The sequence below is a fragment of the Rattus norvegicus genome, chromosome 8, assembly GCF_021556685.1.
Source record: "Rattus norvegicus strain SHRSP/BbbUtx chromosome 8, alternate assembly SHRSP_T2T, whole genome shotgun sequence".
NCBI classification, from domain to species: domain Eukaryota; kingdom Metazoa; phylum Chordata; class Mammalia; order Rodentia; family Muridae; genus Rattus; species Rattus norvegicus.
The window spans coordinates 56195516-56221846 of record NC_141541.1 but is presented as its reverse complement, the minus strand read 5'-3'; the positions used below and the strand labels follow the sequence as shown (position 1 = coordinate 56221846).

The following is a 26331-nucleotide window of genomic DNA, read 5'->3' as shown; positions in this document are numbered from 1 at the left end:
TGCATCTCTGGCTGCCTGCACAATACCATGTCAGTCAGTATTCACGGAAGGTTCACAAGAAGTCACTCCATAGCTGAGGAAGCTACGGGTGGTTGATGGCTACCGGGGGTGAAGAGAACAGAATCACCTTTCAGGGAAAGGCAGTTTTCCCATGACCTTATTCCCATACTGTCATACATACAGAGTATATGGAAGCAGATTAATTGGACCCATTAGGTTTTACAGACACATATACATGCACATGCATACACATACACAGAGACAGACAGACAGACAGACAGACAGACAGACATAGAGAAAAAGAGTAGTTGACTAGGAGGTGCAGTGGGGAGTTGAGAGATGGACAGAAGGTGAGGGTAGCTATGATCAAGAACCATTTTGAATGGGTATGAAATCTTCAAAGAATAAGAGAAAAAGATCCTTGAGTGAAACCAACATTCCTGAACAGAGCTTCCCATCTGCACATTAGTGAAGACATTCACCTGCTGGGGGTACAGGTGTCGGGGCAGGGCAGGAGGCATGCAAGATAATGCTGCACTCCCACCTCCTTCACTTAGGAGCGAATACTGACAGAACAGAGGAATTGTGTGCCCGCCCCATGAACACAGGGATGGGGGAATGGGACCAAGGAGCAAGGCAGAGGCCTACTTGTCTCCTGACAACTTATTGTGATGTAGGATTCAATCAGATTTAAGAGCTTCCGTCAGTGGCTGGTGCCCGTTGTTTACCTCAGATCTGGTCTTCTCACCTGCAAAATGGGCTTGGAGATAGCACTTTATAGTCTTGATGTGTTAGGTAAGCAAAGCGTGTCCAAGTTCCTTGAGAAGCACACAGACTTACTCAAACAGTACACTGTCATTACAACAATCATTATACAGTAATCTAAGGGATCGAAGCTGGTGTGTGGATGCCGTGGATGTGCAGGAGTTAGGCCCCCGAGATCTGCCCCTCGGTAGCAGGTTCCACGCCTTGAAGGCATTTTTGGTGAACCTGGGTATGTCAAGGCCCCAAGCTTGAACTCTGTATGCCCAATGAACTTCCACAAAACCACAAGAATTCTTTTTTCTTTTTTTCTCTTTTCCTTTTGCTTAGAGGTCTGATGGTCAGCTAGAACTCTGTTGATCTAGGATATACTCATCTGGATGAGGATATACCCAAGAGGATGTGTCTCTTCATGTTCCTTAGATGAGCAGCTTCCCAAATCATGTGCTCTTTGGTGACGGGCATATCTGGCATCTGTAAGCATCACAACTATAAATAGCCCATTTGCCACAGCAAGGAACAAGAAAGTATTCTCCTTTTAAACCTTGAGGCCAAGATAAATCAGCCACATGGCCAAGTTAAACACTGATGGATTCAGAAGCATATTCCTGCACAGAGATCAGCTGATGAGATTATTTGTTGAAAAATTATCTCCTATTGATCAAAGCATTCACTAAGCAGTGTCTGGCACAGACCGAAGCTACTGGATCCAGTTGCTTAAATATGTCGCCATTTTGAAGCATGCTAATGGATGCACACTGGGGTTGCAGTATAGGGGCTAGACTATCTATCAATCTTCTTGCCAACCTCACACCATGTTACCCTTGACCTCATACTTGCTTTGTTCCTATCTGTGAACTACATACTCAAGCAAAGAAGACCGCAGTGTTTCCCCAGTAACTCAAGTGCGCTGATCAATTTAATAGAAAGGTCTCAACTACTTAAAAAGAAATTAGGGCCTTTGGGAGAAATAGGGGTTTAATAAAGACAGAGTAAGATTGAAGGGGGTGATAACGAGGAGGCGAAAGGAATCCAGGACCAAAGTCAGATCTCAGCAAGAGTGGAGGTCACCTTAAAGAAGAATGACAGCCATGGGCAGGGGGTCCAATTAATTAATTACACCTTAATTGAAAAAAGCTGCCTCTGTTCTCGAGCTGTCCTCACTGTCCTCTAGAACTACAGGGAGTGCTGTGGCATCTGGGGAAGGTAAGGGACAGAGCCAGTTTGTCTGTCTCCCTCTCTCTTTCTTCTGATCCACAAGAGGTAAGGGAAAGGTTACCATGGGATCAACGACTTCATAAATATGCAGAAGAAAGACAAATCAACCTGAAATCCAAAAAAAATTAAAATATAAATAGACTTGTTTGTTTCAAGGATTTGCAGCGAATGCTTGACTCAGTCTGAAGATTAATCAGTGATGGGTAATTATACTCACACGCATGCGTACATACATATTCACATGCAAAGATAACCCTAGCTCCCTCAAAGCAGCAAAACTGCAAGAACAGTGCGAGTTTTCTGGTGCAAACGGAAGTGAAGTCACCTGAAGCTCTGCCCTGGGTTCCAGAGTTCTTTTTATACCCACTGCCAGTCTCCAGCCCAGGATGGCTATGGCGGGCATCACTGGGATCTAGAAACAGACACATTCTCCTTCTTCTCCCCCTCTTCTTCTTCCTCCTCCTCCTCCTCCTCCTCTTTCTCTTGTTCCTCCTCATTTCTCCCTGTCTCCTCTTCTCTATTTGTCTCTCCGGCATTTTCCCTGAAATTCTAATTTTTCTGACCAGACAGGAGCCAGTCTTCAATCCAGACATTCATGTGCTTTTCTTCCCATGCAAGCTCTGTCATGGGCAATGACACTCAAGCTCTGCCCCCAGGGACTCAGCCTAGAAAACATCTGGATGTAGTGGCTCACCCTTGTAAATCCTGCACTTAGGAAGTGGAGGCAGAAGGATTGCTATGAGTTTGAGGCCTGCCTGAAGTACATAGAGAGACCAAGACCAGTCTGAGATACACAACAAAACTAAATGAAATGACAATGACGACGACAACAACAACAACAACTACTACAACAACAACAACAACGACAGAGCGTACCTTTCTTAACTGGGGATAATTGTGATTTTCCAGGAACATTTGACAATGTCTGGAGACATCGCTGATAATCTTAGATTGGATGAAGTACTACCAGAATTTATTGGGCACAGGCCCAGGAGACTCTTACAACACATAAGAAAGGTCCCAACAGAGAACTATATATTCATGATGAGGTTGGTTGAGAAACCCTAAAATCCTTGGCCCAGGAGGAAACCCAAAATACAAACACATTAAGGGTCCTGTATGTACTATGATACTCGAGCTGAGACAAACCACTCATCTTCTCTCTCCACATTGGGTCTTCCAACTCAGCTGTCTGTTGGCTTGGCTGCCACCTTTGGATCACAGAACAGAAACATATATTCCCTAATGTGCCATTCCTGAAGGCATCTTGGTATTTGATCATCCGTTTAACCCACTCACCCTAGTCTTTATTTGAAATAACTAGATTATCAATAAAAAAGGAAAATAATCCCATGTTCGGCATTATGAACTAGAAAGACTACAGACTGAATGTTCCATGACGGTGGTTTTGCTGAATGACCACGGGAATGTGCCGGCTTCCTTCTGTCACGAATGTCTCTCGTCCTCCATCTGTTAAGTGGGAGCCTTATTCCCACTCACCAGGCCTACTGCTGGAGGAAAGAGATTGGAAATGGAGGCGAGGGACTGTACCTTGACTGTGCCCCCACTGGCATTGTAGCCTTAGGTATGTTTCTCACACGTACAGTGAGGATGGTACGAAGCTTTGCTAGGAGTTCCTGACTGAGTGGTGCATGCAAGGCACTAAGAACAGTGCTTGGAACACAGCAAGTGCTCGAATCCCATCACCCCAAATAGCTATCACCATGACCAAGTGGCCACTAGCTTGAGGGAGTCATGAAATATCTCATTAAGCACCAGAGGTTTGCTTGGAAAGCAAACCTGTACTTAGCAATGGGACCTGTATTTAACAATGGGACCTCTAAGCACCTTTCACCACTGTTGAACCAAGGCTTTCAACCTCAGTATTATTGGCATCAAGGGTCAGGTACTCTTTTGTTCTTGAATGGGAATGTCTTTAGCAGTGGAGAATACCAAGCATGCTGTCCCAGACCCCTATTCCCCAGATGTAAGTGCCCACTCTACTCCAATAGTTCAGACATCGCCGTGTGTCCTCTGGGTTGCAAAATTAATGTAAGAACTAAGGTTTTAAATAATAACAAAATTTACTGAGTTATAAGAATCATTTACAAGGAGTTGCCCTCTGGTCACCTGCGACTTTCCTTTCAGCTGAACACAAGGGCAACTTTGCATGTGTTGAATGGAAACAAAGATGTTCGGAAAATAAACTCATTCTGCAAATTCGACTCCTTCTCACATTGTCACCTAGTCACACCCCTAAGGCAGTGCATTTGCAGTCCCCACAGGTACTGTGAGGTCCATAGGTTGCGAATGTTGACGAGAACACATTTTTTCCCAAGAGTGAACAGGAATCTCTTGATTAATACACATATTCCACCCAATTAGGGTGTTAATATAAATATCCTAACAATATAAATATGGATTAATCAGCAATCACACATTTCTATCAGACTTTCAGTCAACAGGTCTTGACTTGGGGCCTCATCGCAGTCACTAATGAGATGGCTATAAGCCAGCCGTGCATGGTCTCACAGACTCTATTCCCCCTCCTAGAAAACATGGTTAGTGATGGAAACTGTCAGAGAATTCTTAAGTAAATGCGAAGAAGTTAGCACAGAGAGAGAGACACAAATGAAATATCCAATAATTATTATCTGCTATTGTTAAAGAGAAGATTGCGTAAACTAGAATGTTAAAACAAGACTAACATGGGTCTGGAGAGAGGGCTCATCAGTTATGAGCGCTCTAGTAGAGGACCTGAGTGTGGGTTCTAGCACCCACATGGTGCCTTTATCCATAACTCCAGCTTCAGGGGATCTGGTGCCCTCTCCTGGGTGCTGTGAACACCACAAACACACCTGCAGAAAAAGTGTTCCTACTTATAAAATAAAATCTTAAACAAACAAACAGACAGACAGACAGACAAACAAGTTCCACAAGGTCCTAGATGAGTGCTCCTTCCTTTGAAGTTTTAATTTGGATGTTATTTAACAAAAACTTGAGTGGTCAGTTGAATGGGGTCTCTTTCAAATTCATGTCCGTCGAGAAACATGCAGAATGAAGGGGCCAGTGAGATGGCTCAGAGGATAAAGGTGTTTGCTGACCTGAGTATCAGACCCATCTAGTGGAAGGAGAAAACAAATTAGTGTTTTATGTCCTCTCATCTCCTCAAATGTGCTAGTCATTCACTAGTTGGTTAGTTAGTTGCTTTGTTTATTTAATGTGTATGAGCTTACATACACTTGATAGATAGATAGATAGATAGATAGATAGATAGATAGATAGATAGATAGATAGATAGATAGATAGATTAATTTTGTTTTGTTTAGAATTGTTGAGAATGAAGAGCCTCATTCAGAGATAGAACTTCTGCCAATGTGCTTGGTTATGTCAAGGGCTTCCTGGACTAGAATGGGTAGTCTCTATGTCCAGTGACTGGCTCCTTGAGAGGAGATCACATGACACACAGGAGAGAAGGGTGTAGGCAGGGGGAGGGAGAAATTTAAGTGAGTCAGTCACAAATCTGGGGACACAAGGCTTACTGTGTCTGAGGGAAGAAGGCATTCTTCTTTGAAGTATACTTCCTGGGAAGGTAGGGCCCTGCCAAGACCTTGATTTTAGACTGCTATTCTTCAGAACTAGAAGATAATAAGTTGCTGTAAAAGGCACATAGTATACGGTACCCTGTTACAACATCCTGAAAGATACTAACATGCCAGTTTCCTCTATCTCTAAACTCTCTTTGGTGGGTATCACTGCTTATTGATTCATATAAAAAATTAAGGAGTTGTATAAAAACTCTTTATATGTGTTTTACTTATTTATGTATTTATTGATGGATTGGTTGATACAAGGTCTTGCTATGGAGACCAGGCTGGCCTCAAACTCTTAGACATCGCTTGCCTCTGTCTCCCAAGTGCACCAGCATGCCTGGCCCTTATAGGTGTTTTAAATCATCCACTATTTACTTCAGAGTCAGACTCATCCTGAGGTTTTAGCCCTCTATTAATGAACTCAAGGACATAGTCAGTCACTCCCAACAAAGACTCGTCTCCTTCCTGAACAGAACTCATGTACTTCTTTCCATCCTTCTCCTCCTGCCTTCCTTTGCTAAATGGCCTCAGAGGAATGTCTGGTGGTCATACTCTCTCACCTTCTTGTCACAAACAAAATTCCCCTTAGTTCCACCAGGCAAACCTTGTATGACACATGCCTTCTTTATTACTATGTGCTGTCTTTACTCAGATACACGGGGTTCTTATCACTCACTGACCAGCTGATTCTGCCAAGTGTTTGACTTGCGGTACATATCACTAAAGACACCAATGGCTGAATGAACTGCTCTTGCCATTGTCCCACCGAATCTAAAATAAAAACTCCTGGCACTCTGGGCATACAAAGAACCATAAAAAATTACTTCTAATACCTTCCACCTTCTGCTCACCACTGAACACTAAGTCCAAGACGGCTTGTGCATGCCAAACCATCATGGACTTAGTGGAGTGGAATATAACAGTTTATTTTAACAGGTTCTGTGAGTCTGGAGTTTGAGCAGGGTCACTGGGCATGTATATGGTGCAACAGGCCTTGGCCTTCACTGGAAGACTCTGGTGTTGGAAGGAAGTGACCGAGAGCTCTGCCTGCAGGCTGGCATCAACAGGCTGACATTCGTGGTGGACAGTCTCAGGTGGCACTGTCAATCCCAGCACCTGGCCTTTCTACATAGTTTGAATTCCTCACAGCATGGCAACTGTACTTCAAGAAGGAGTGGTTCCCAAATAAGCCTTTCAAGAGATGCAGGTAGATGCTGCTGACCTTTCCTGACCCCTGTTTCATGGCTTTCACCTGGTCACTTCTTGATGGCAATGCCCTAGTTCACCTTGCATTGAAGAGCGACATGTGATATAAGCTACAAGAACCCGGTCGCCTCATCTCTGGAAAACAGAATTTGGTAAAGTATCCCACGAGACTCTGGATAAGAAAACATTGAGCTGAGGAAACTCCTAAGAAGGTGGTCTTCCAACCAGAACACAGTCTCAACTCTGCATTGGCAACATGTCTCACCCTGTTCTCTCCATGTGTCTTTTCCACAGAGAATTTTCATACCTCCATGGCTTGCACTCTGAATGTAACAAGGGTGGATGTGGTAGTACAGGTAGCTTTTTATCAGAAGGCCAGGAGTAGACATCTCTGTAGAAAGCCCAAAGCAAACATAATGATTCTTAAGCTCTTCCTTGTAGGTGCACACAGGGAAGAGAGATTCCACTATGGAGGACTGTTAAGTTCCAGAGCCTCATTGTTGGGTCTAGGAGAAGTGTTCCTTTAGCAAAATCTTAAGATGACAGAACTATAGCCATGGATCAAGGAGTCAGTGAGTCCACCACCATATATTTCTACAACCTGGCACACTGTCAAGCCAATGCTACTCTGGGTACATATTGCTCAGTCCAGGGTGACAGTGGATAAGCTGAGTGTTCATCTTTCTGCTTGTCTCCATCGTTTACCGGACTTCGATGCCAGTCCACATAAACCTCCTAAATTAAGCCCAAGGCACCAGCTAAGGCTATTCTGAGAGGCTACGGTCAGGACAAGAAAGAATGGTGGAAAGAATCCATGGGAGAAGAATTCCCAGGAGCTGTAAAGAGTGGCCACACAGCACACTCATCTCCTTCACTGCTCAACGGGAGCAGGCGGAAGTGATCATCTGCAAAATCCGGTGATGTCCTGTCAAAACACAGCTGACTTAAAAACAGAACAAACATTCCATCAGAGAGCCATCCCTGCTGGGAAGGACCAGGGCACAGCAGTAATTGTCTATAACACCCATCTGGCAATTACCATACATTGTCTCATACCTGGCTTTTTATCTCGTGTGTATTTGAATACTGATGGATTGGTCTCCCATGCACAGGGAGACTCTTCAGCAGGCATGATGCTCTCTCTGAAGTTTTGCATACCTCAGATGTGCATCTCGGTACCCTAACTTCCTAATATTTGTTTATCTTCTGGACTGTTACTCATAAGCACAATGCCACGCTTCTACCGTTCTTTCCCTTAGCCCCTGGAGTATATTCCACGTCCATCTCCCAAAGGAAATGAGACTGACTTCTCAAGACCAAACCCAATGCCATGTTCGCCAAGGCGCACTCCCAACTTCTCTGAAAGCATGCACCTCGCACCTACCTCCTTCCCTCCAGAAATTCCTGTCATACTTCCCATCCCCCCCCCCCTTTGATCAGGGCTGTCATCTCTTTTTATTTAACACTGTATGTCTGTGCTGAGTTTTCTATCTGGCTCACGGTTCCTGGAATGGCAGAGACCCGCTTTTCTTGTTTCCTCCGTAGTCTGAGTACAAAGCAGGCTCAGCTGTTTAGAACAAAGAAGCTTCCGGTAGATAATCCATGCTTTTCCTCTTGTCCACTCCCCTTTTGATGTAGAAGGGACTTTTACGGAAATTGTGACTGGTATTCAAACTTCGTTCCAAAGCAAGGGATGAGGCAAACTGGCTGGGAGACTGAATCCGAGTCTTTCAGAAGGCACATGCTGACCTCTACATGAACCAGTGCATCTGTGCCCTTGAGAGGGTTATGGGAGCATGGGCAGGCACTGACAGACTACTTCCTTTAAGGATTGCACCCAAAACAGCTGTCATTCTAAAGACCTTTCCAAGAGCCCTGGCTAGCAGGTGAGAGCTACGATGGCCCACCCCTGTACATTCCATAAGGAGACAGGGAGGTTTGGAACCAGCGATGATCCACCCAGGAGCCCAAGGAACTAAGCACCCAGACCTCTGTTTGTACTATCCCTGACACACCACACCTCTCTCCTGAGCACACCTCCATTAGCAAGTGAGAACGATTAGGCCTGGAAGGAGGTGATTTCTGCAAAGACTAAAGATTAAAACTTCAATGGGCTGAAGGGTTGGAATGTTGCAGTTTCTGAGCTGAATTATAATTGCTCTTGGGCAATCTTTAGTTTACTAAATAGCCATCCCTTGCCCCCATCTACCATCCTGCCAGACAGATAAAGACTTCTGGAATGTGATTTCCCACCAAACAAAGATCTAAGAGTGTTGAGACCAGCACCTAAGGCCTATAGCAGAACTCTACCTGATGTCATCACAGATGTGTTTGAAAAGGGTCTTGATATCTGGCTCTTTGTTCTGTTGATATAAAAAGTTCAATGCTACCTCCCTGGAACGTGTACTCGGAAGATCTAAGTCTGGGTCCCTGGACCACCAATACTCATATTTGGTTCTAGAAGAAGCTATTTTTTTTAAAAATTTCTTTGAGGTGAGAGCTGTTTTGTCAACACTTGCAACCCCAAAACGAGGCACCTATTACAAAATCTGAAGGGTCTGAAACCTTCGGGTCCAGTGGGAATGCTGAGAACAGAAAACTGTTTTAACCTAAACTAAATGGGGTTCAGATGGGCCAGACCCCTCATTGGGATACTTGGCTTTAGGCCTTTTCTTGTGTCTTCTCTTGCCAAGGGCTTTGATGAGTATTCCTTATGTAGGGCAAGGGTAGTCAGTTTTTTGTTTTTTGTTTTTTTTCTATAAAGGCTAGCAGTAAAATATTTAGGCTTTCCGGGCTATTTGATTTCTGTTAGAATTGTCCATCTCTGTCATTAAAGCATAAAAGAAATCATATTTCAAGTAAGCATGGCTGGTCTAATAAAAACTTTTATTTATAAAAGGAGATGGGAGACTGGCTTTGGCTTGTGACCCTTGATCCCAGGCAATCTGTTTCTTAGCCTTGTTCCGTTCCTATGGCCGCACTCTGACTCCCAGAACACAATCCTCTTCGATTGCTTTGCTCCTTCCCAGTCCATCTACATTCTACACATCTATTTTAAGTTTTTGGATTTTCCCCATGAAAATTTCATAGACTGTTCCAACCTAGACAACTCCAGAGAGTGTCTTCTGCAGCTCTACGGCATTTACAGCAGGTACTGCAGGATTAGAGTCCAACTGTTTCTAAGCAGGAGATTCTTAAGTGAAGAGAGCAAGTCTTGTGTGGACATATATTTCCCATTCTTCTCATAGTAGGACTTGACACACAGTATGCCCAGTAAATACTTGCTAATTGATTAATTGACCAATAGCTGCAGCTGTATCTGTTGGGTCCTTATTCTTGTGATAGGCTGATTAATGGCCTTTCTACGGGATGTAGCATGGAGACACCTTGGGGGTAGATGCATTTCCACTTAAGAAGTTGCTTGACAGTGTGGTTGAGAATAAATTCCTCATATCCAATAGAGATACTGCCAGTGTGGTTAAGTGAAGGTTCTCAAGGTGAGAAGAGCCCAGACTTGGGGTTTTGTCACTCAGAAATCCCAGGTATCCTCCCAGAAGTGAAGCAGCAGAAGCCAGGGTGATATAGAAGACAGAATCAGAGACAAAGAGTTTTGAAAATTCTCAGCTACTGGCTTTGAGGATGGAAGAGAGGTACAGCTAGGAAGCCTGCCAATGCAAACTGGAAACGAATTCTCTCTTTGAGCTTATCTAAGAACCAGACCTACCCGACTCCTTAGTGGATGCTCAGAGTCATTTCAGAGTTCCTGCCCTGGAACCTGAAGGGAATGATAAACTTACTGTGCTTTAAACCATTGCATTGTGGGGACGTGCTACAGAAAGAATAGAAAACTAATACCTCCTGCAGAAGGAAAACCACGTAGCCATGATTAAAAACACCAGGACACATTAGTGTGTCTGAGTTCAACACACTTTTCTAGCGCTGTGAACACATACCTAATGCTTTATGGGTTTTATTGCTCTGAAGAGACACCATGACCACAACAACTCTTATAAAGGAAAATATTTAATTGGGGCTGGCTTGCAATTTTAAAGGTTAGGTCCATTATCATCATAGTGGGAAGCACGGCAGATGTGGGATTGGAGGAGCCAAGAGTTCTACATCTTGATCTGAAGGCAGCAGAAGGGGACTGGATTCCACACAGGGCAGAGCTTGAACATAGGAGACCTCAAAGCCCGCCCCTACAGTGACACACTTCCTCTAACAAGGCCACTCCCAATTAGTGCCACTTCCTACAGGCAAAATGTTCAAACACATGAGTCTGTGGGAGTCAAACCACCACACCTAAGCAAAGCAAGTTAACGATGGAAAGATGTCCCAGTGGGTAAAGATGCTTGTGACACAGGCCTGCCAACTGTCATCAATCCCAGAAGCCACATGATGCAAAGGGAGAACCAGTTCTCCCCAGCTGTCCTCGGACTATTATATACACATGCACACAATATGAAAATGGAAAGACTTTTTAAAAGAAAGAGAAAACAATGGCAGGAAAGAGCATTCTGACACACTCAGAAGGTGGAGCCCACCATTCAGTGTGTGTGTGTGTCTGTGTGTGCGTGTGCGTGCGTGTGTGTTGGAACTAAACAGATCGAATTATAGCGCATGTGCCAGACTCCCTCCTTTCCCTGTTTCCATTCTATCCTTCCTCCCCATCTATGACAATGCTACGCTACATCTTGGAGAGAATTTATCCTATACTCAAGAGGGGACCCAAAGTAAGTTATTTGGAAAGACCATGGAAAGTCTTTGTAGAAACAAACTTCCCAGCGACATTCTGTATGCAAGGTACTCTTTAAGGTCTAGACAGAGAAGCATTGGTTCTGGAGACCTGGGTTTAAGGTCTGACTCAGAGCCTGCTGTCTGACTTTGAATGAGTCACCTAACTAACCTCTTTGATAATAGAGCCAAATGACTGCAAAGGTTATGGAAGATCTGTCCAGTCTTATTTAATTGGCCCCAAAGAGGGATATTTAGCCTCTCTGCTTATCTGGACTTAGTAAAACTTGTATTGAAAGCTGGTAATAAAGCTATCCAGTGACAAACTTGAGAGGTAACTCTATCATCCAGATTTCGAGGGGATCTGAGATACCAGCAAGGCCTCCTTGTGCAAAGGAGAAGCAGCAATGACTTCTCTAGGCAAAGATACTACCAGGTACAGGGCCCAACAGCAGGCATGTATTTTAAGACTGTGTTAGAGTGTGTGTGTGTGTGTGTGTGTGTGTGTGTGTGTGTGTGTGTGTGTGTGTATGTGTGTGTGTGTGTGTGTGTGTGTGTGTGTGTGTGTGTGTGTGCATTATATGCCTAGATTAATCATGAAAATCCTGGTGCCATACCCAGAAAAGCAAACAAAAATCTCTTTTTTGAACCTGCCACAGCCTCAAACTGCCCACTGGGCTGTTGCTTCTCAGCCACTGTAAATGCCATCACTGTCACCCTTACCTCTCATCACTACCCAGTCACCTTGAACATCTTCTTCCCGACTCTGTTATAAAATAATTAACTTGAATTACTCTCTACCACACTATCCTTCACTGACAGCTTCAAGGGGTCCCCCTCCTCTGTGACTTCCCCTTGCTATCACCTCCCTCTCCTCACTACCATCTCCTTCTCCAGCTTGTACAACAGCACCCGGTTTGCAGAATTTTCTGCATCTGTGATTCCACTTTCTTGGCCTTTGACTTTCCTTTCCCCTCCCTCAAGCATGGTCCCTGGGTCCTACACTTGGTCCTCTGCTCTCTTACCACCACCTAAGCTCCCCAGTTCCAGTTCCCTTTCAGGTCACTGCTCCAAATTCTATTTCCAATGTTCCAAGTGCATTGAAGACATTGCCCCACGGACATTCAAATGGCGTACTGAAATAAGTCTAAATCTGAACTCATGCTGACTTGTATAAAAATAAAATAAAAAATGTGATGGTTAAGAAAACAGCTTTTCACGCTTTTATAGGCTCTAGTTCCAGACTCTACTCCGGTCTGACTTAGCTGTGTGGTCCTCGGACATGCATTTTTTGGGTCTCTATCTCCTCATCAAGCGTAGAAGAAAATAAAATCGCCTGCTTTGCAGAGGTCTGTGAAAGGGGTTTAAGAGTAAATGTACTGAAGTCACATTGTCACTGCCCGAGGCATAGTCGTGGTTCAGTACATGTTAGTTGTTCTTACACCTAATAAATTTTCCTGAAAAAGGTTCGTTTTCCTCTCTATCAACTTTGGTTTGTCATCTTGACTCCACCCTACGTCCACTTGTTAACTACGGTCATCCCTCAGTTACATGGGGCATTAGGTTTAGAACCCTATGGATGTGAGAATTCAAAGATGCCTAGTCCACTTACGATGATAGGGTATTTGCATAATCAATAGATGACCTGTAATACCTAAGACAATATCAATGGTGGCCAAACAGTTGTTATATTGGATCGCCTAGGGAATAGCTACAAGAGTCCGAGTCCAGCCCTTACTCAACACTGATACAATTATACTAGGTCCACGGTGGGCTAAGCCTCTGAGTGGGGAACAGAGGATGTGGAGGGTCAAGTGCATTGCATGCCTTGATGCTGTTTGCAGCTTTCTACTAATTCAACCTTCTTATTAGGGCCAACTGTGGCCTGCTGCCGGCTGTCTCCACTCTTCTGTCTCCCCTCCCATCTCTCTGCACACCTGAGAGTTTTATCTTCCAGAAGCGTAGATCCCATACATTGTTTTTTCTGCCTCCAAACCCCCAGTGCCTTCTAGAACATTACGAATAATTGGCATCTGAGGCCAAGACCTTGGATGAACTTTCCTCTCTAGCACTGTTTTCTTCCCTTGCCCACAGGTACTGCACACTACACTGAGGAAAAAAAAAAAAAAAAAACAAAACAAAACAGTGCTACAAGCAGGCATCTTGTTCCTCTGATGTGTCCCCTCTCCTGTGTCACCTGCACTAATCTGGAAGCCAAACAACAGCAGCAGCACTGAATGACCTTAAACATTTTTGAGTTCTATCTTCTTTGAAAATCTAATGACAATTTGAATTTCTCCAACAAAAATGTAAATGACCAACATGCTCAGGTATGTTCCCCACACCCATGGATAACCTTTTGTCTACCTTGGGATTACTTCTTATTTTCATCATTACATTCCCAAAGGAATATAAATATCTTTTAGGAAGCCCATTACTCCCTATAGTTCTGTTACTCTTATTGCTGGCTTTCCTTGGTTTCCGGAGACATGTTTTGGTTGATATTACTGTGGACTGGGTTTCTAAAAAAGGTTCAAAGAGTATCAATATTGAAAGAACAAGATTGCTGGACAATAAAATGAGACTCTTGGCTGACACTCTGGAGCACCTAAGTCAGAATCTCTGAAGTTGGCAGGGGAGATCCTGAGGCCAAGTTCCATGTGTTGACTCCACCGAAGAAGCTGTGGTGATGTCACTCCGCGATGGAACCAGTACCTCAGAGACAAATGTGCAGAGATAGTTTGGTGTCCCACTACCCCTTCTGGTCACTGGCAATAGGAGACCTTTCTCTTGCCATCCTGCATTAATCTGGCTGGGCTATTTCTCGACCAGCACGTTCAGAAGTAGGGTGGAGACTGGACTGTGCTCAGGGGTCGACATCACTGTGCTGCCTCTCCTGCAGCTGGCTCCTTGTTTCACACCCTCAACCTGCTATGGTGAAGAGGATTCTGCTTTATCTTCCCTTGGTACATCTTACCACGTTTACAGAGGATTCCAGCTTGCCTGACTTATGATAGTAATTTGGGTAAATGCCTTATCACCACTTTCTGATTGTGAGGCTCTTCAGGGTAGACTAAACCAATTTCCAGGTTTGGCATAGCCACTGCATTGCTCTATTTCACCCAGACAGATGAGCTCTCTTCCCTCTCCCTCCCTGTTTTAAATAGGTGAGAGAACATTACAGCGTCTCTTTTCCTTCTCTACCACTTGCCTCTGTTGCAATTCTCACTTTTTCCATAAGTCTCTTCCCAAGAAGTTCTAAGGTGCACCGAACACCCCACTTTCAGAATGTTCAGGGGTCTTACAGCCTATTTAAAAACAAAATAAAACAAAACAAAAATCTTAAAACTTTTGACCTAAAATTGCATGGCACAATAGTCTTTATGGTTTGGATTTTTCTGCACAAAGATTCATGTGTGTCGGTCAAGGCTGGGTTCCCCATGTGATGAGATTGAGATGGTGGGAACTTTAAGAGGCAGAGCTCAGAGTGGGGTAGGAGTTTCCTTCCTGTTGCTGTGAAAGCTTGTGGCAGAAACCACTCAGGGGAGAACAGGATGAACTTGTTGGATACTTTTACATCACTGTCCACCATCGAGAGAAGTCATGGCAGGGACCAGAGCAGAAATCATGGAGGAGTCTGCTTGCTGGCTTGCTTCCAATCTATGCTGGGCTAGGTTCCCTATACAGTGCAGGCTGGCGCTACCCACGGTGGGCTGGGCTCTCCTGCATCAATTACTAATCAAGAAAATCTCACACAGACATGTCCATCATGTCTGGGCAATCCCTTAATTGAGACCTTTTCCTCAGGTGATTCTAGGCTGTGCCAAGTAGGGCATGAGGTAAGGGCCGCATGACCCACCTATTGATGGGATCAAGGCTAATCTCCAGAGTGGATTTGATCTCACAGCATCACAGTGTTTAGATTTTCCAGCCACAAAGACTTTAGATATATGGCTCAATGTCAGATATTTGGTTTCAGAAACACATAATAGACTGAGACAGTAGTTAAGTCTGTAGGTTCTGTATCGAGGCAAACAGGTTTTGAAAATTCCATTCTAGCCTTTTTTAAAAAAAAATTATTTTATGTGAGTACACTATCACTGTCTTCAGACACACCAGAAGAGGGCATCAGATCCCATTACAGATGGTTGTGAGTCACCATGTGGTGGCTGGGAATTGAACTCAGGACCTCTGGAAGAGCAGTCAGTGCTCTTAACCGCTGAACCATCTTGGTAGTTAAGTCTGTAGGTTCTGTATCCAGGCAAAGAAGTTTTGAAAATTCCATTGTAGCTTAAAATAACGCCATGGTTTGCACTTAGCTCCGGGACCTGGTTCAACATCCATAAAACAGAAGTAATATCACATATATACATCTCGTGGTGCATTTACAAGACTTCAACGAGATAATGCATATAAAGCCCTCAGCACAATGCTCAGGATATAGTAAGCACTCAATAAATGTTAGTTTTATAGAACCGCCTCGTATAAGTCAGATTAGACTAAGTGATGCTATGGGAAGAAGTAACCTCAGACACTGCTCTTGACAGAAGCACCGGGCTATTTCCCGCTCACGCTCAAAGTCTCAAGGAATCAATTCTATATTGCTCAGCTCCAGGAACCAGGCTGACAAAGGAGTCATAACAGGAAAGGACAGTGAGCCTGGCAAAGCAAGAATTGGCTCTCAGAGCTTCTGTTGCGAAGTGACGCGCACGCCTTCCGCTTACACTCCACTGGCCAGTCACATACGCCACTGGGACGGAGAAGGAGCAATTCTACCCTCAGAGTGGGGAGGGGAAGAAGCAGCTGAAAGTGCTTTAGTTATGTTTGGTTTCTTGTCTCAGTCATATGATTGGCATGTCTTGGTGGCCCTCCGAACCCAGCAAGTAGTAGAACGTGAACGTATATCGTGCGGATAGATGGTAGGTTTCCATCATGTTTCTACATTTTGAATTGCGTTGAGCGGTTGAAGGAGAGCTCTTCACTGATACATGACAAGTGTCTGAGAATGTCAACTGTTGAACTGACAGCAGATTATCACAGACCCCTGCTCCTTAAAACAAACGAAGCCCATCCACCCGTGACGTCTACCTCACCCGAGCATCTTCCAAGTTCACTTGCAATGGCTTTTCTGGGTTTTCCACTCGGCTACACCTGGAATTAACTAAAACCCAAGCGACTGGACGCACCTGTGAGGGGCTTTTCTTAATTAAGTGATTTGAAGAGGGACGATCCACTTCTAATCTGCATCTTCTGAGGTGGGAAGGGCCAGCTTTACTCTGGACCACACCTTCTGCCGGCAGCCCACATAAAGGACATGGAAAAAGGAACCTTTTTCTCTCTTTGCCTGCTTTGGCGTTCACCAGCAAGTCCATTCCTTCACTGGCAATAGAGCCTACTTCTTTGAGACTCAGGTGTATATGAAAGACAAACTGACACTTTCAGCCTTGCAAACAGAACATCTACTGGATTTTTAAATTTCTGTTGGTAGACACTCATTGTTGGACAGGCTGGACCACAGACTGTAAGCCACTCTAATAAATCGCCTTTTTATACGTATAGATTCATTCTATCTGTTCTGTTCCTGTAGAGAAACCTGATGGATACACCACTTTTGCCTCAAGATTTCCTATTAAACAGGTCAGCAAGACAGTTCAGCAGGTGACTCAGTGGGTAAAGGGCACCTCTGCCCATACTGACTGAGTTTTGATCCCTGGGACCCACGTGACTGAAGAAGAGAACCAACTCTTGCAAGTTGTGTCCTCTGACTTCCACACAGATATGTGTGAACCCTTCCCATGTGTACACCTATGCAAGCAAAATAAATTAAATAAAATGTAATAGATGTTAATGTTAAAAGTGATTTCCTATTAATTTTTTATTGGCTTTCTGAAGAATTTGTGGTTTTATCTATAGATCTACAACTCTAAGGCCCATGTGTTTTGTTTTGTTTTGTTTTGTTTTCCTCCTGGGTCCCTGAGAGCAATTAGGACATCAACCTTGTGTTGTGTGGGGAATAAGCACACAGCCTGCACATCTGGGCACTGAGTAGTTCTAGTTTGCAGAAGGTTCTTCTTTAAATAAATGCACGTTGAAAGAGAGATATCTATAGTCTGAACGTTTAATCTTTAAAGAAAATAAAACTTTATCCCTCAGGAAACTTGGGTCTGTCTCTACAATTATTCATTATTATTGACTGCCTAGACCTGGTTTTATCCCTAACTTTGAGTGTATTTCTTTCAAGCCACTCTCCATTTTGAAACCTGCAGTTGAAATTCCATCCTGGGGCCGTCTTCCCAGTCCCACTCCCGTAGCTTCATCAGAAGCTCGCATCCCTGGAGTCCTTCTTCTGCCAACAGCAGATTACACCTCTATTGGGAATATCCTTCACTCCTCTAGAGCTTTCTTCCTCTGTCAGCAATGATCAGATGTCTCACGTGACCCAGCCACCAAGTCCTCCCTGCTCAGCACTAGAAAAGAATTTCCAGTGGGGCAGTTTACTGCTTTTTAAGTTTCCTACTCACAGCTTACCTTTCTTTAGGGCAGAATCCTAAATGGGGATGGATGTGATGAAGACACTTAGAGCCTCTGGTCTGGTGGGGTAGCCAGGAAACTAACTGATCAAAGAGTTCCATAAAACGGAAGGATGTCAGCCCATTTACTCACTCTCCCCTCCCTTTCTTCCTCCATTTGTTATCAGTGTTTCCACTGAATTATATGCCCATCAACGTTTGAAATGAGTCCCTTTAGCCACCAGCTCCCTCACAACCTGCGTTAGATTTACACTGTGTACTTTTAACAGCTCGCTACATGCCTCTTTCCAATGCAAACCAGTAGCAGGATATAGACGGCGGTGTGCATGTACTTATAACTATCGTACTGTCGATTACACGTCAGGAGAGCTAGAGTAAAGAGTCCTCTGCTTTGCTCACAGCCTCCACACCTCTGGAGTTCATCACATTTCATAACACATTAAAAGTGTCAAGGAGAAGTAAGAGATGAAAGTTGGGGGTGGGGAGGGTGGTATCAAATAGGCATCAAATCCAGCAAACTTCCATTTCCGTACCCACTGGTTCTACGAACTTAGATGATGTATGTGATTATCTCTGCCTTAGTTTTCTCACCTATAAAAGGGCTACATCAGGGTTTCACTGGAGGTAACACGAACACTCCTTAGGGTTCTTTAAGCAGGCACATAGTGAATACAGGGGACCGGGTACTTATATAACTGTTGAAAGACGCATGGCGCCTCAGCCAATAGTAAAACGTTCCAAACGCTATCCGTGTACCGACCAACTAAGAGGACACTTACATCTGCCAGTCAGAAAGCTGGGGAAACAGGAGGCCACTGTCCAAACTTCTGAGCGCAGGATCACATCACCACGGGAATAATCCAAGAACACGGGGAACGGAGAGTCTTGGAATCTGTCATTATCACCGCTGACTCCAGAGTCAAACTGTTAGACCATCTGGGTATGCGTTAGAACACGTAAAGCTCACTTAAAACTCATCACCCTACTTAGCTCAGTGAGGAGTTCCGGTTCTGACTTCCAAATGGATGAATCAAAATCACACGAGGACTATACCTGCAAGGCATTCTGGGAAGTGTAGTTTTTAACCAGCCACTGCAGGAGGGATGTAATCCTGGAGGGGGTGCAATCGCCATTGACCACAAGCAGCCACAATGTGCCGCATAGAAGCTAACTGAGATTAGTTATGAAAAGTGCTTTACACAGTGCCTAGCACACACGGAGCATCTCACAGATTTTATCTCGTGTTATCATTTTACCTGAGAAAACCAAGCTTGTTAGCTCTGATGACAAATTTTAACACCCATTTCCTGAGGGCTCTGGGCATAAAATAACTAATTTAATCTAACAGCCTCATATGACAGGACTCTTATTTTTGGTACAGGGTGTAGGCTGAGTCCACGTACTCCTCTTGGTGATCCACATTTCTGGATTTCTTCAGATGACTGGAAAGTTTTAGGCAATGATCCACTTTCAGTCTTCTCATTAATGCTGTTCACTCTTGTTGGGGTAGCAGGGTAGCCTAGCCTCGGTGGATACACACACTGGGAATTTAGACAGTTGTTTGAAGCTATTCTACAATTACAGGCTAAAGCATACCACTTACAGGTGTTTCATGGATGGGTCTGAGGCAGGGGAATGTGTGTGTGTGTGTGTGTGTGTGTGTGTGTGTGTGTGTGTGTGTCACTAGCTCATTTGAACACCCACATACCCCCCTCTTTTCAAAACACCCAACTTCTTTCTCATACCAAGTCTGAGTCTCTCTTTTCTCTTCTTCAGGCAAATCCTCTACATTACCAGCTCCTATGCTGGGCTCTACATGACAAGGGCAGTAAAGCTCTCAAGGAATTTTCTGCTTGTATGAGAAGATGAATGCGACACGTTTGAACACAAAACAGAGGGAACAGCACTGCTGTGATTGGTAGTCATGGAGTATGCCTTGTAATACAAGAAATATAAGCTGGGAGGTGAAAGAAGAATGACTGATGGGAGTTTCCCAAGTCAAGAGAACTTAGGGAATTAGTGCGTTCCATCAAGAAAAAAAAAAAAGGGCATGTACTAAAAGATTAGCGGTTACAAAGATAGATAGGCAAGTCGGAATCAATCTCTGTTTTCCTGATTATTGGAAACACACTGACATCCAATTTGACCTCCAGAAGGTTGGTGTCTGCCCCCGAATGGGATACTTTTACTGTCAAGCTGAGAACAGATTAAGATACTCTAGAACAACGAGGTGTTCTCCTTGGGGTTTGGATCTTAAATAGATGAAAAGAACCCGAAATGATGTGACATTAGGTTTTCAGCTGCCCGTGGTCGGTGACTCTTAGGTGTCTGTCCTTTGCGAAAGCGTCTCTGAAGGTTTGGCTCAATTTGAGGTGATAGCCCATGTTTCCCAACAGCATCGCTTTAACCTCTGTGGCTCACAACTCAGAAACTGTGTGGAGTAGAAAAGAGAGTCCATGAGCCCAACTAGAAATTTTCAGACATAGCTTCATGGGTGAGAGTAAAGGAATTTAAGTCAATTTTGGCTTCCCTTTTCTCCCCAGGATAGAATGCTATACAGATTGTTTATGTATTTCCACCCTCTGGGGGGGGATGGGCAGCAGATACATCACCACAGATATTTCACAGGATGTGATTACACGTGATCTTTATTGTATTCATTGTGCCTTCTGATGCGTTCCAGAATTTCTATAATAAACCGTAATGGGAAAAATACTAATAAAAACAATAAAATACATGACTGTTCCACCTCATAGGACTGCTGTGAGAACCAAATTAAATAACGTGTGTGAAAACCCCTGGGAAATGGAAGTCGTAAATGTGAATACATCAGTCTATGTGCAGAGATGGTACTGTTTTCAGAGTCCAACCTTGGTAAGCAAGCCTGTATACAGGCACAGCCTTGTCCCTAGACAGGCGCGCCTAGGGTGCTCTGTCTACTCACTTCAGTCTATGGACCTCTATGTAGGCATCTCCCCACAGTATCGCTGCTTCCAGGGGAGCCGCCAAAGCGCTACCTGTTGGGAATGTCTTTGATGCTGGAGAACTAACGCTTGTACCAGCATGTTTGAACCAACTCCAAAGAGACATGGGATGCCCCCAGAGAAGCCTCCTGGAGCCAGTTGCGGCCAGGACTCTGCTCTGGCACCTTTCATTCCAACCTTTGCCCTCCTGTTGGTAGAGATTGATAATTCTTTGTATCTAGGGGCCAGAATCCTGAGCTAACATCAGCTACCACGTAAATACTTGGAGCAACTGCAAATGGAGTTGCCTTGAGAGTCTCCTCTAACAAGGTCCTGGGCACAGTAGTTACCCATCCTGGGTCCCGTGTAGACTTGGGAGACTCCTGGTTTCTAGGAGCTAGAATTAGACTCTGACACCTTTCCACCAGCCTTTTGACGTGTGGAAAATTCCTTGAGAATTCGGGCAGATTTATCTAGGATGGTTACAGTTGATATCGGGGTGTATCAACAAGCAATTAGTACTAAGGGCAATTCATAGACCTTCAATTGTTGAGTAGGCAGCTCAACTCAAGTTCAAAGCCATCCTGTTTCTCTAACACTTCCTTAGACCTTGAGAAATAATTAACTGTCTCATCACTTGCATTTCCATGCTTCTTTATGCATATCTCACTTATAGCATTTGTCACAGTCTGCTGCGGTTATATTTCAGATATATTTCCTTATCTTGGCTAGGGATGCTGTGAGTTCCTAGGGGCAAGGGATAAGCATTATCTATTTATCAGTTCCTGTCATGTAACAATAGCCTTAGTCATTGTCTGAGATATAAACAACTCCTACAACAGCTCAGACAACAAATTTCATGCACTAGCTACCCTGGGCCAGGAACTACGGACATAATGGTAGGTAAAACAGAACAGCCATCTCTGTGGACCTGAACTTCCTGGGGGTGGGGGTGAGGTGGGGACACACACACACACACACACACACACACACACACACACACACACAGAGAGAGAGAGAGAGAGAGAGAGAGAGAGAGAGAGAGAGAGAGAGAGAGAGTGTGTGTTCTGGATGCCTGAAGAGGAACATCAACATATTTGAGCAGAGACCTGAGTGGTCCCATTTGAGATTCATTCGCGGGAAGGGCCATTGCCAGCAGATGTGGGAACAAGAATGTTCAACAAGGAACACTTGGAAGTGGAATGGCGGGGTAAGAGGAAGTGAGAGGAAAGAATGGATGAGGAAGGGCCCAGCTGACTACGGTGAGGAAGCCGGATTCTATTCTAAGGGAAAAGCCAAGCTGCTGAGTGTCTGCACAGACATGATATGCTCTGATATTGCTTTGATTTGACCACAAGAGAATCAATCAGCTGGGGGTGAGGGGGGATGGGGCTAAAGGCAGAAGAAGTGTGATTCGGAGGTGGTTCTTAGACCAAATAGATGTGGTGAATTTGGTAGGGATGGTCAGGCCCAGGATGAGTTAACCAACTACCTATTTTCAGACGATCAGATGACAAGAGTTGAGGGTGGTAACCAGCCAGGATCAGCGAATGGCATCACTGTGGAACTCTGCACTGACCAACACACTCCTAGCTGTCTGGCTGCTGCTTAGAGAAAAGTAAGGAGGGAAAGAGGGGCGCTAGAGGGCATCGGGACTACTTAGTTCAGGGTCTAGATTGTCCCTGCTTCATATGCTCCCCAAAGCCCCAAACCAGGTGGTATGGGCCTGGGATTCTGGCAACGAAAAGCGCTGAGACCTTCGTAGCAGAGCGCACAGCTGCTGTATCCCCACCGGCCCTATCTGCCAGTGCAAGACAAGGGGGAAGGAAATTATAGAAAAGGAAGATCCTGCTCCCCCGCCCCGCCTCCACCAGGTCTTGTTCTCCAACATGCTGATGAGGACAGGAACCAAGAGGTATATCCTTGGGGGCACAGCATGCCTTCTGTCGTCTCTTGGGTTCTCTAGAAGCAGCTGGCTGTGCAGTTTTCTTGCAGAAGTAGGGCCGGTGTTGGCCACCAAACTTCAGGGCTGAACACCCCTCTGGATCAGGGCCCTCCAGCTCCCAGGTGTCACTTTTATGTACTTCTATGTTACTGACAGCTGCAGGGGGATGACAATGAAAACCCTCACATAAGGATCTGATGTGATTTATTCCTCTTCTATCTTAGTGCTTGTTAAAAAGCATGTAAAAAGAAAGGGCTGCTGGGAGGTGATCCACAGCTGACCCAGCTGAGGGTGCAGACCTCCTCCAAATAAACTTCTCGGGGATATTTATGACCCTCGGAATGGCTAGTGGCCTCTGCCTGACACCAGCCAGAACCTGCAGAAACACCCTCAGTACCACACAGTACATTTCACACTAACTTCATCAAAATTCTTCTCTGTTAGCCCCGCCCCCAAACACTCACATCTGAGTCCTCTTGATGCATCTGAAGCATCTCTCTATTCAGCTTTCTGATTCTGCTTGAGGTGGACACTCAAGCCTCACCAGTTGGACCCAAATCTCTGTAGGGGACAGCATAACAGTCCCTTCAGCAGGTACCATGAATATGGTACCTTTCCTGACAGAATGGATCTGTGGTTGACATAAAGTGTCTGGAATTGGACAGGCATTATCTTGGGCTATTTGGATAGTTTGGCGTGACCACTGTATCCTTATAAGATGTTAGAGGTCAGAGTAACAAAGATATGTGATAAGAGGGCCAGGGAAATGGCTCAGTTGGTGAAGTGATTCCTCTATACACCTAGCTATCACCCCAGTGCTGAGGAGGAGAAGACAGGGGGATCGTAAGAGGAGCACTGGCTAACCAGACTAGCTGAATAGATAAGCTCTAAGTTCAATAAGATACTCTGTGTCAAAAAAATAAAGGGAAGAGACTATGGAGGAATATACTGGAGAATGACCTCCACATGCATGGTTTGGCTGCCTGCACACATGTATGCACATGAACACATTAACATACTTAAAATGCGTACAACATATACTCATATACATACACGCATGGGCACACATATGTGCATGCAAGAGATGTGATAAGAGAATCAGGTTGAATGATGTGCTTTTGAAGGTGGAGAAAAGGACCTTGAGCTAACCAATGCAGAAGCTTCTAGATGCTAGATAATGCCAAGAACATGATTTGTCCAGAAGTTTCTAGAAGGAATGGAGGGTTACCAATACTTTGAGTTTTGGACTTCTGATATCCAAAAAAATTGAGAGGTGAAATGTGAATTGTTTTAAGTTACCAGATCTTTCAGTTTGGCCACTGAACCTCTGCGTGCTTCTGTCATTGAGCAGGTACTCACTCCATTTACTGCTGCCTCGTTGTGTTATGTCTTCCACTGAGCCCTGGTGAGAGCCCTCGCCTTTTCAACTGATCTGGATATGCCAGGAACTCAGAGCACAGAGCTTTTGCACATCTTGAAGATTTAGCACAGCATATAAAAAATATGTAGTGAAGAAATAACTGGAGTCTGGCATAATTGCAACTGTCTGCATAGCACTGGCAGTGGGTTGGGACGGAGACAGGAGAATCTCTGGAACTTGCTGGCCAGGCAGATTAACCAATCAATGAGCTCTGGCTTCAGTGAGAGAACTTGTCTCAAAAAAGACAGATTGATAGAGGAAGACACCACACATTGACCTCTGGCCTCAACATGCACACACAAATACACATACACAAAACACACTAACACATGCAAACATTAAAAAGATTAAAAGGCAGGATCACCTTTAACTGAGGAACACTATCACGGGAACCTTTACTCCTGTTTAGATCTGTAGACAGCACATACTCACTTCATTGTGACTTGGATTCCCAAGTATTCCCACATTCAGGGATTGTTCTAGGCTTTCTATGGCTCAGGCACTAATAGGTCTTTGACATCCAAAGATTAGGTCAACAGATATGGCTCCCTTGATAGGAAGTTCACAGGTGATTGAGGAAACACAAAAATTCAATACGAGCAATCTATGTTACAAGGATCCGGGGGCTGGGGCACACAGTGGAGGCAACTAAATTGGTCTGTGGAGTCAAGGAAGGCTTTCTGGAAGAAAAGCTTTAAAGGTAGAATCAGAGTTGTAGGCAATAAGTCATCTGTGAGGGTGGCGTATAACGGAGGAGGGAGAAATATGGAAAACATCATGGTAGGAATTGTCCATGTTATTACAGTACTGGCCACAGCAACTAAATAACAATAAAAAGTTTTGTTTTCAGACAAAAATCACACTTCCGCTAACAGAAGAATAGACCAACCTAACACACGAGTGCCTTGGCATGTCACCTAGTACAACAGAAGGGGACTCTGTTACATGCAACAGATAGGGATGAGCCTGGAGGACGTTGTGTTCAATGCAAATAAACCAGACACCAAAGAACGAACTCTACCTGACTCCACTTAGATGCGGAACCCAGAGAAGACAAATTCCTAGAGGTGGAAAACAGGATGGCAGTTGCCAGAAGCTGGAGAGAAGGACACAGGTCGACAGCAGCTCAATTTGAGAAGATGAAAAGTACCTGCAGATGGGTGGGGCAGGGATGGTTACACAGAGATGAGAATGTACTTTGAAATAGACTCTTAGTGGTTTGATAGGTATGGCTTCCACAGACCCATGTGTTTGAATGCTTGGCCTGTAGGAAGTGGCACTATTAGGAGGTGTGGTCTTGCTGGAGTAGGTGTGGCCTTGCTGGAGGAAGTGTGTCACAGTGGAGGCAGGCTTTGATGTCTTGTATGCTCAAGCTAGGCCTCGTGTGACACACAGTTCCGTTTGCTACCTGCAGATCAGGATGAGGAACTGTCAGCTCTTTCTCCAGCACCATGTCTGATTGGATGCTGCCACTCTTCCCACCAAGATGATAATGGACTAAATCTCTGAAACCGTAAGTCAGCCCCAGTCCCCCAGTTAAGTGTTTTCCTTTATAAGAGTTGCCTTGGTCATGGTGTCTCTTCACAGTAATCAAACCCTAAGACACTTAGGGTAGCAAAGATATTAGATTTTATATAGTATGTACTTTGCACCAAGTTAGAAACAAATTTTAAGCACACTGACTACAGACACAATATCTGTGGTCATCGCTAATTTGGCCCCCTATGAAGACAAGCCCTGGTTCTATCTTGGGAGCCTGAGAGCTTAGAGGGGGAACCCATAAAAATATCACCTCAGTTTGGAAAAACCTCAGTTCTACTATTCCATACATTTTCTTGTTAGCTACCACAGTCTCAGTCTTCCTTCCTCTGGCATCTCTATACTGAACCCTAAAGAGCTAGAGAGTGTTACATACGGCCACACTAATGACTCTTTGCTCCTTCAGAGATCTTCTCTATAG

General features: G+C 44.5%; 2 protein-coding genes across 3 annotated transcripts in view; one reads left to right on the top strand and one right to left on the bottom strand.

Annotated features, from left to right (window-relative positions):
• LOC148004112 (uncharacterized) overlaps positions 1-7297 on the top strand; it is an 89090-nt gene extending 81793 nt beyond the window's left edge. Inside the window, exon 5 of one of the 2 annotated variants that reach the window (XR_015627634.1) lies at positions 1093-4204. Coding sequence is in view for 1 of the 2 variants with exons in the window: in XM_087564125.1 (XP_087420251.1) it covers positions 1093-1111 (19 nt within the window). In the remaining variant the exon portion in view is untranslated. Of the gene's footprint in view, positions 1-1092 lie in introns of both variants that reach the window. The other variant, XM_087564125.1, reaches the window with a different exon arrangement.
• The window catches only part of Nxpe4 (neurexophilin and PC-esterase domain family member 4), a 247750-nt gene extending 228692 nt beyond the window's left edge, over positions 1-19058 (bottom strand). Inside the window, exon 1 of the mRNA XM_087563340.1 lies at positions 18823-19058. The gene's annotated coding sequence lies outside the window, so the exon portion shown is untranslated. The remainder of the gene's footprint in view (positions 1-18822) is intronic.
• Between the last annotated feature and the right edge of the window lie 7273 nt (positions 19059-26331).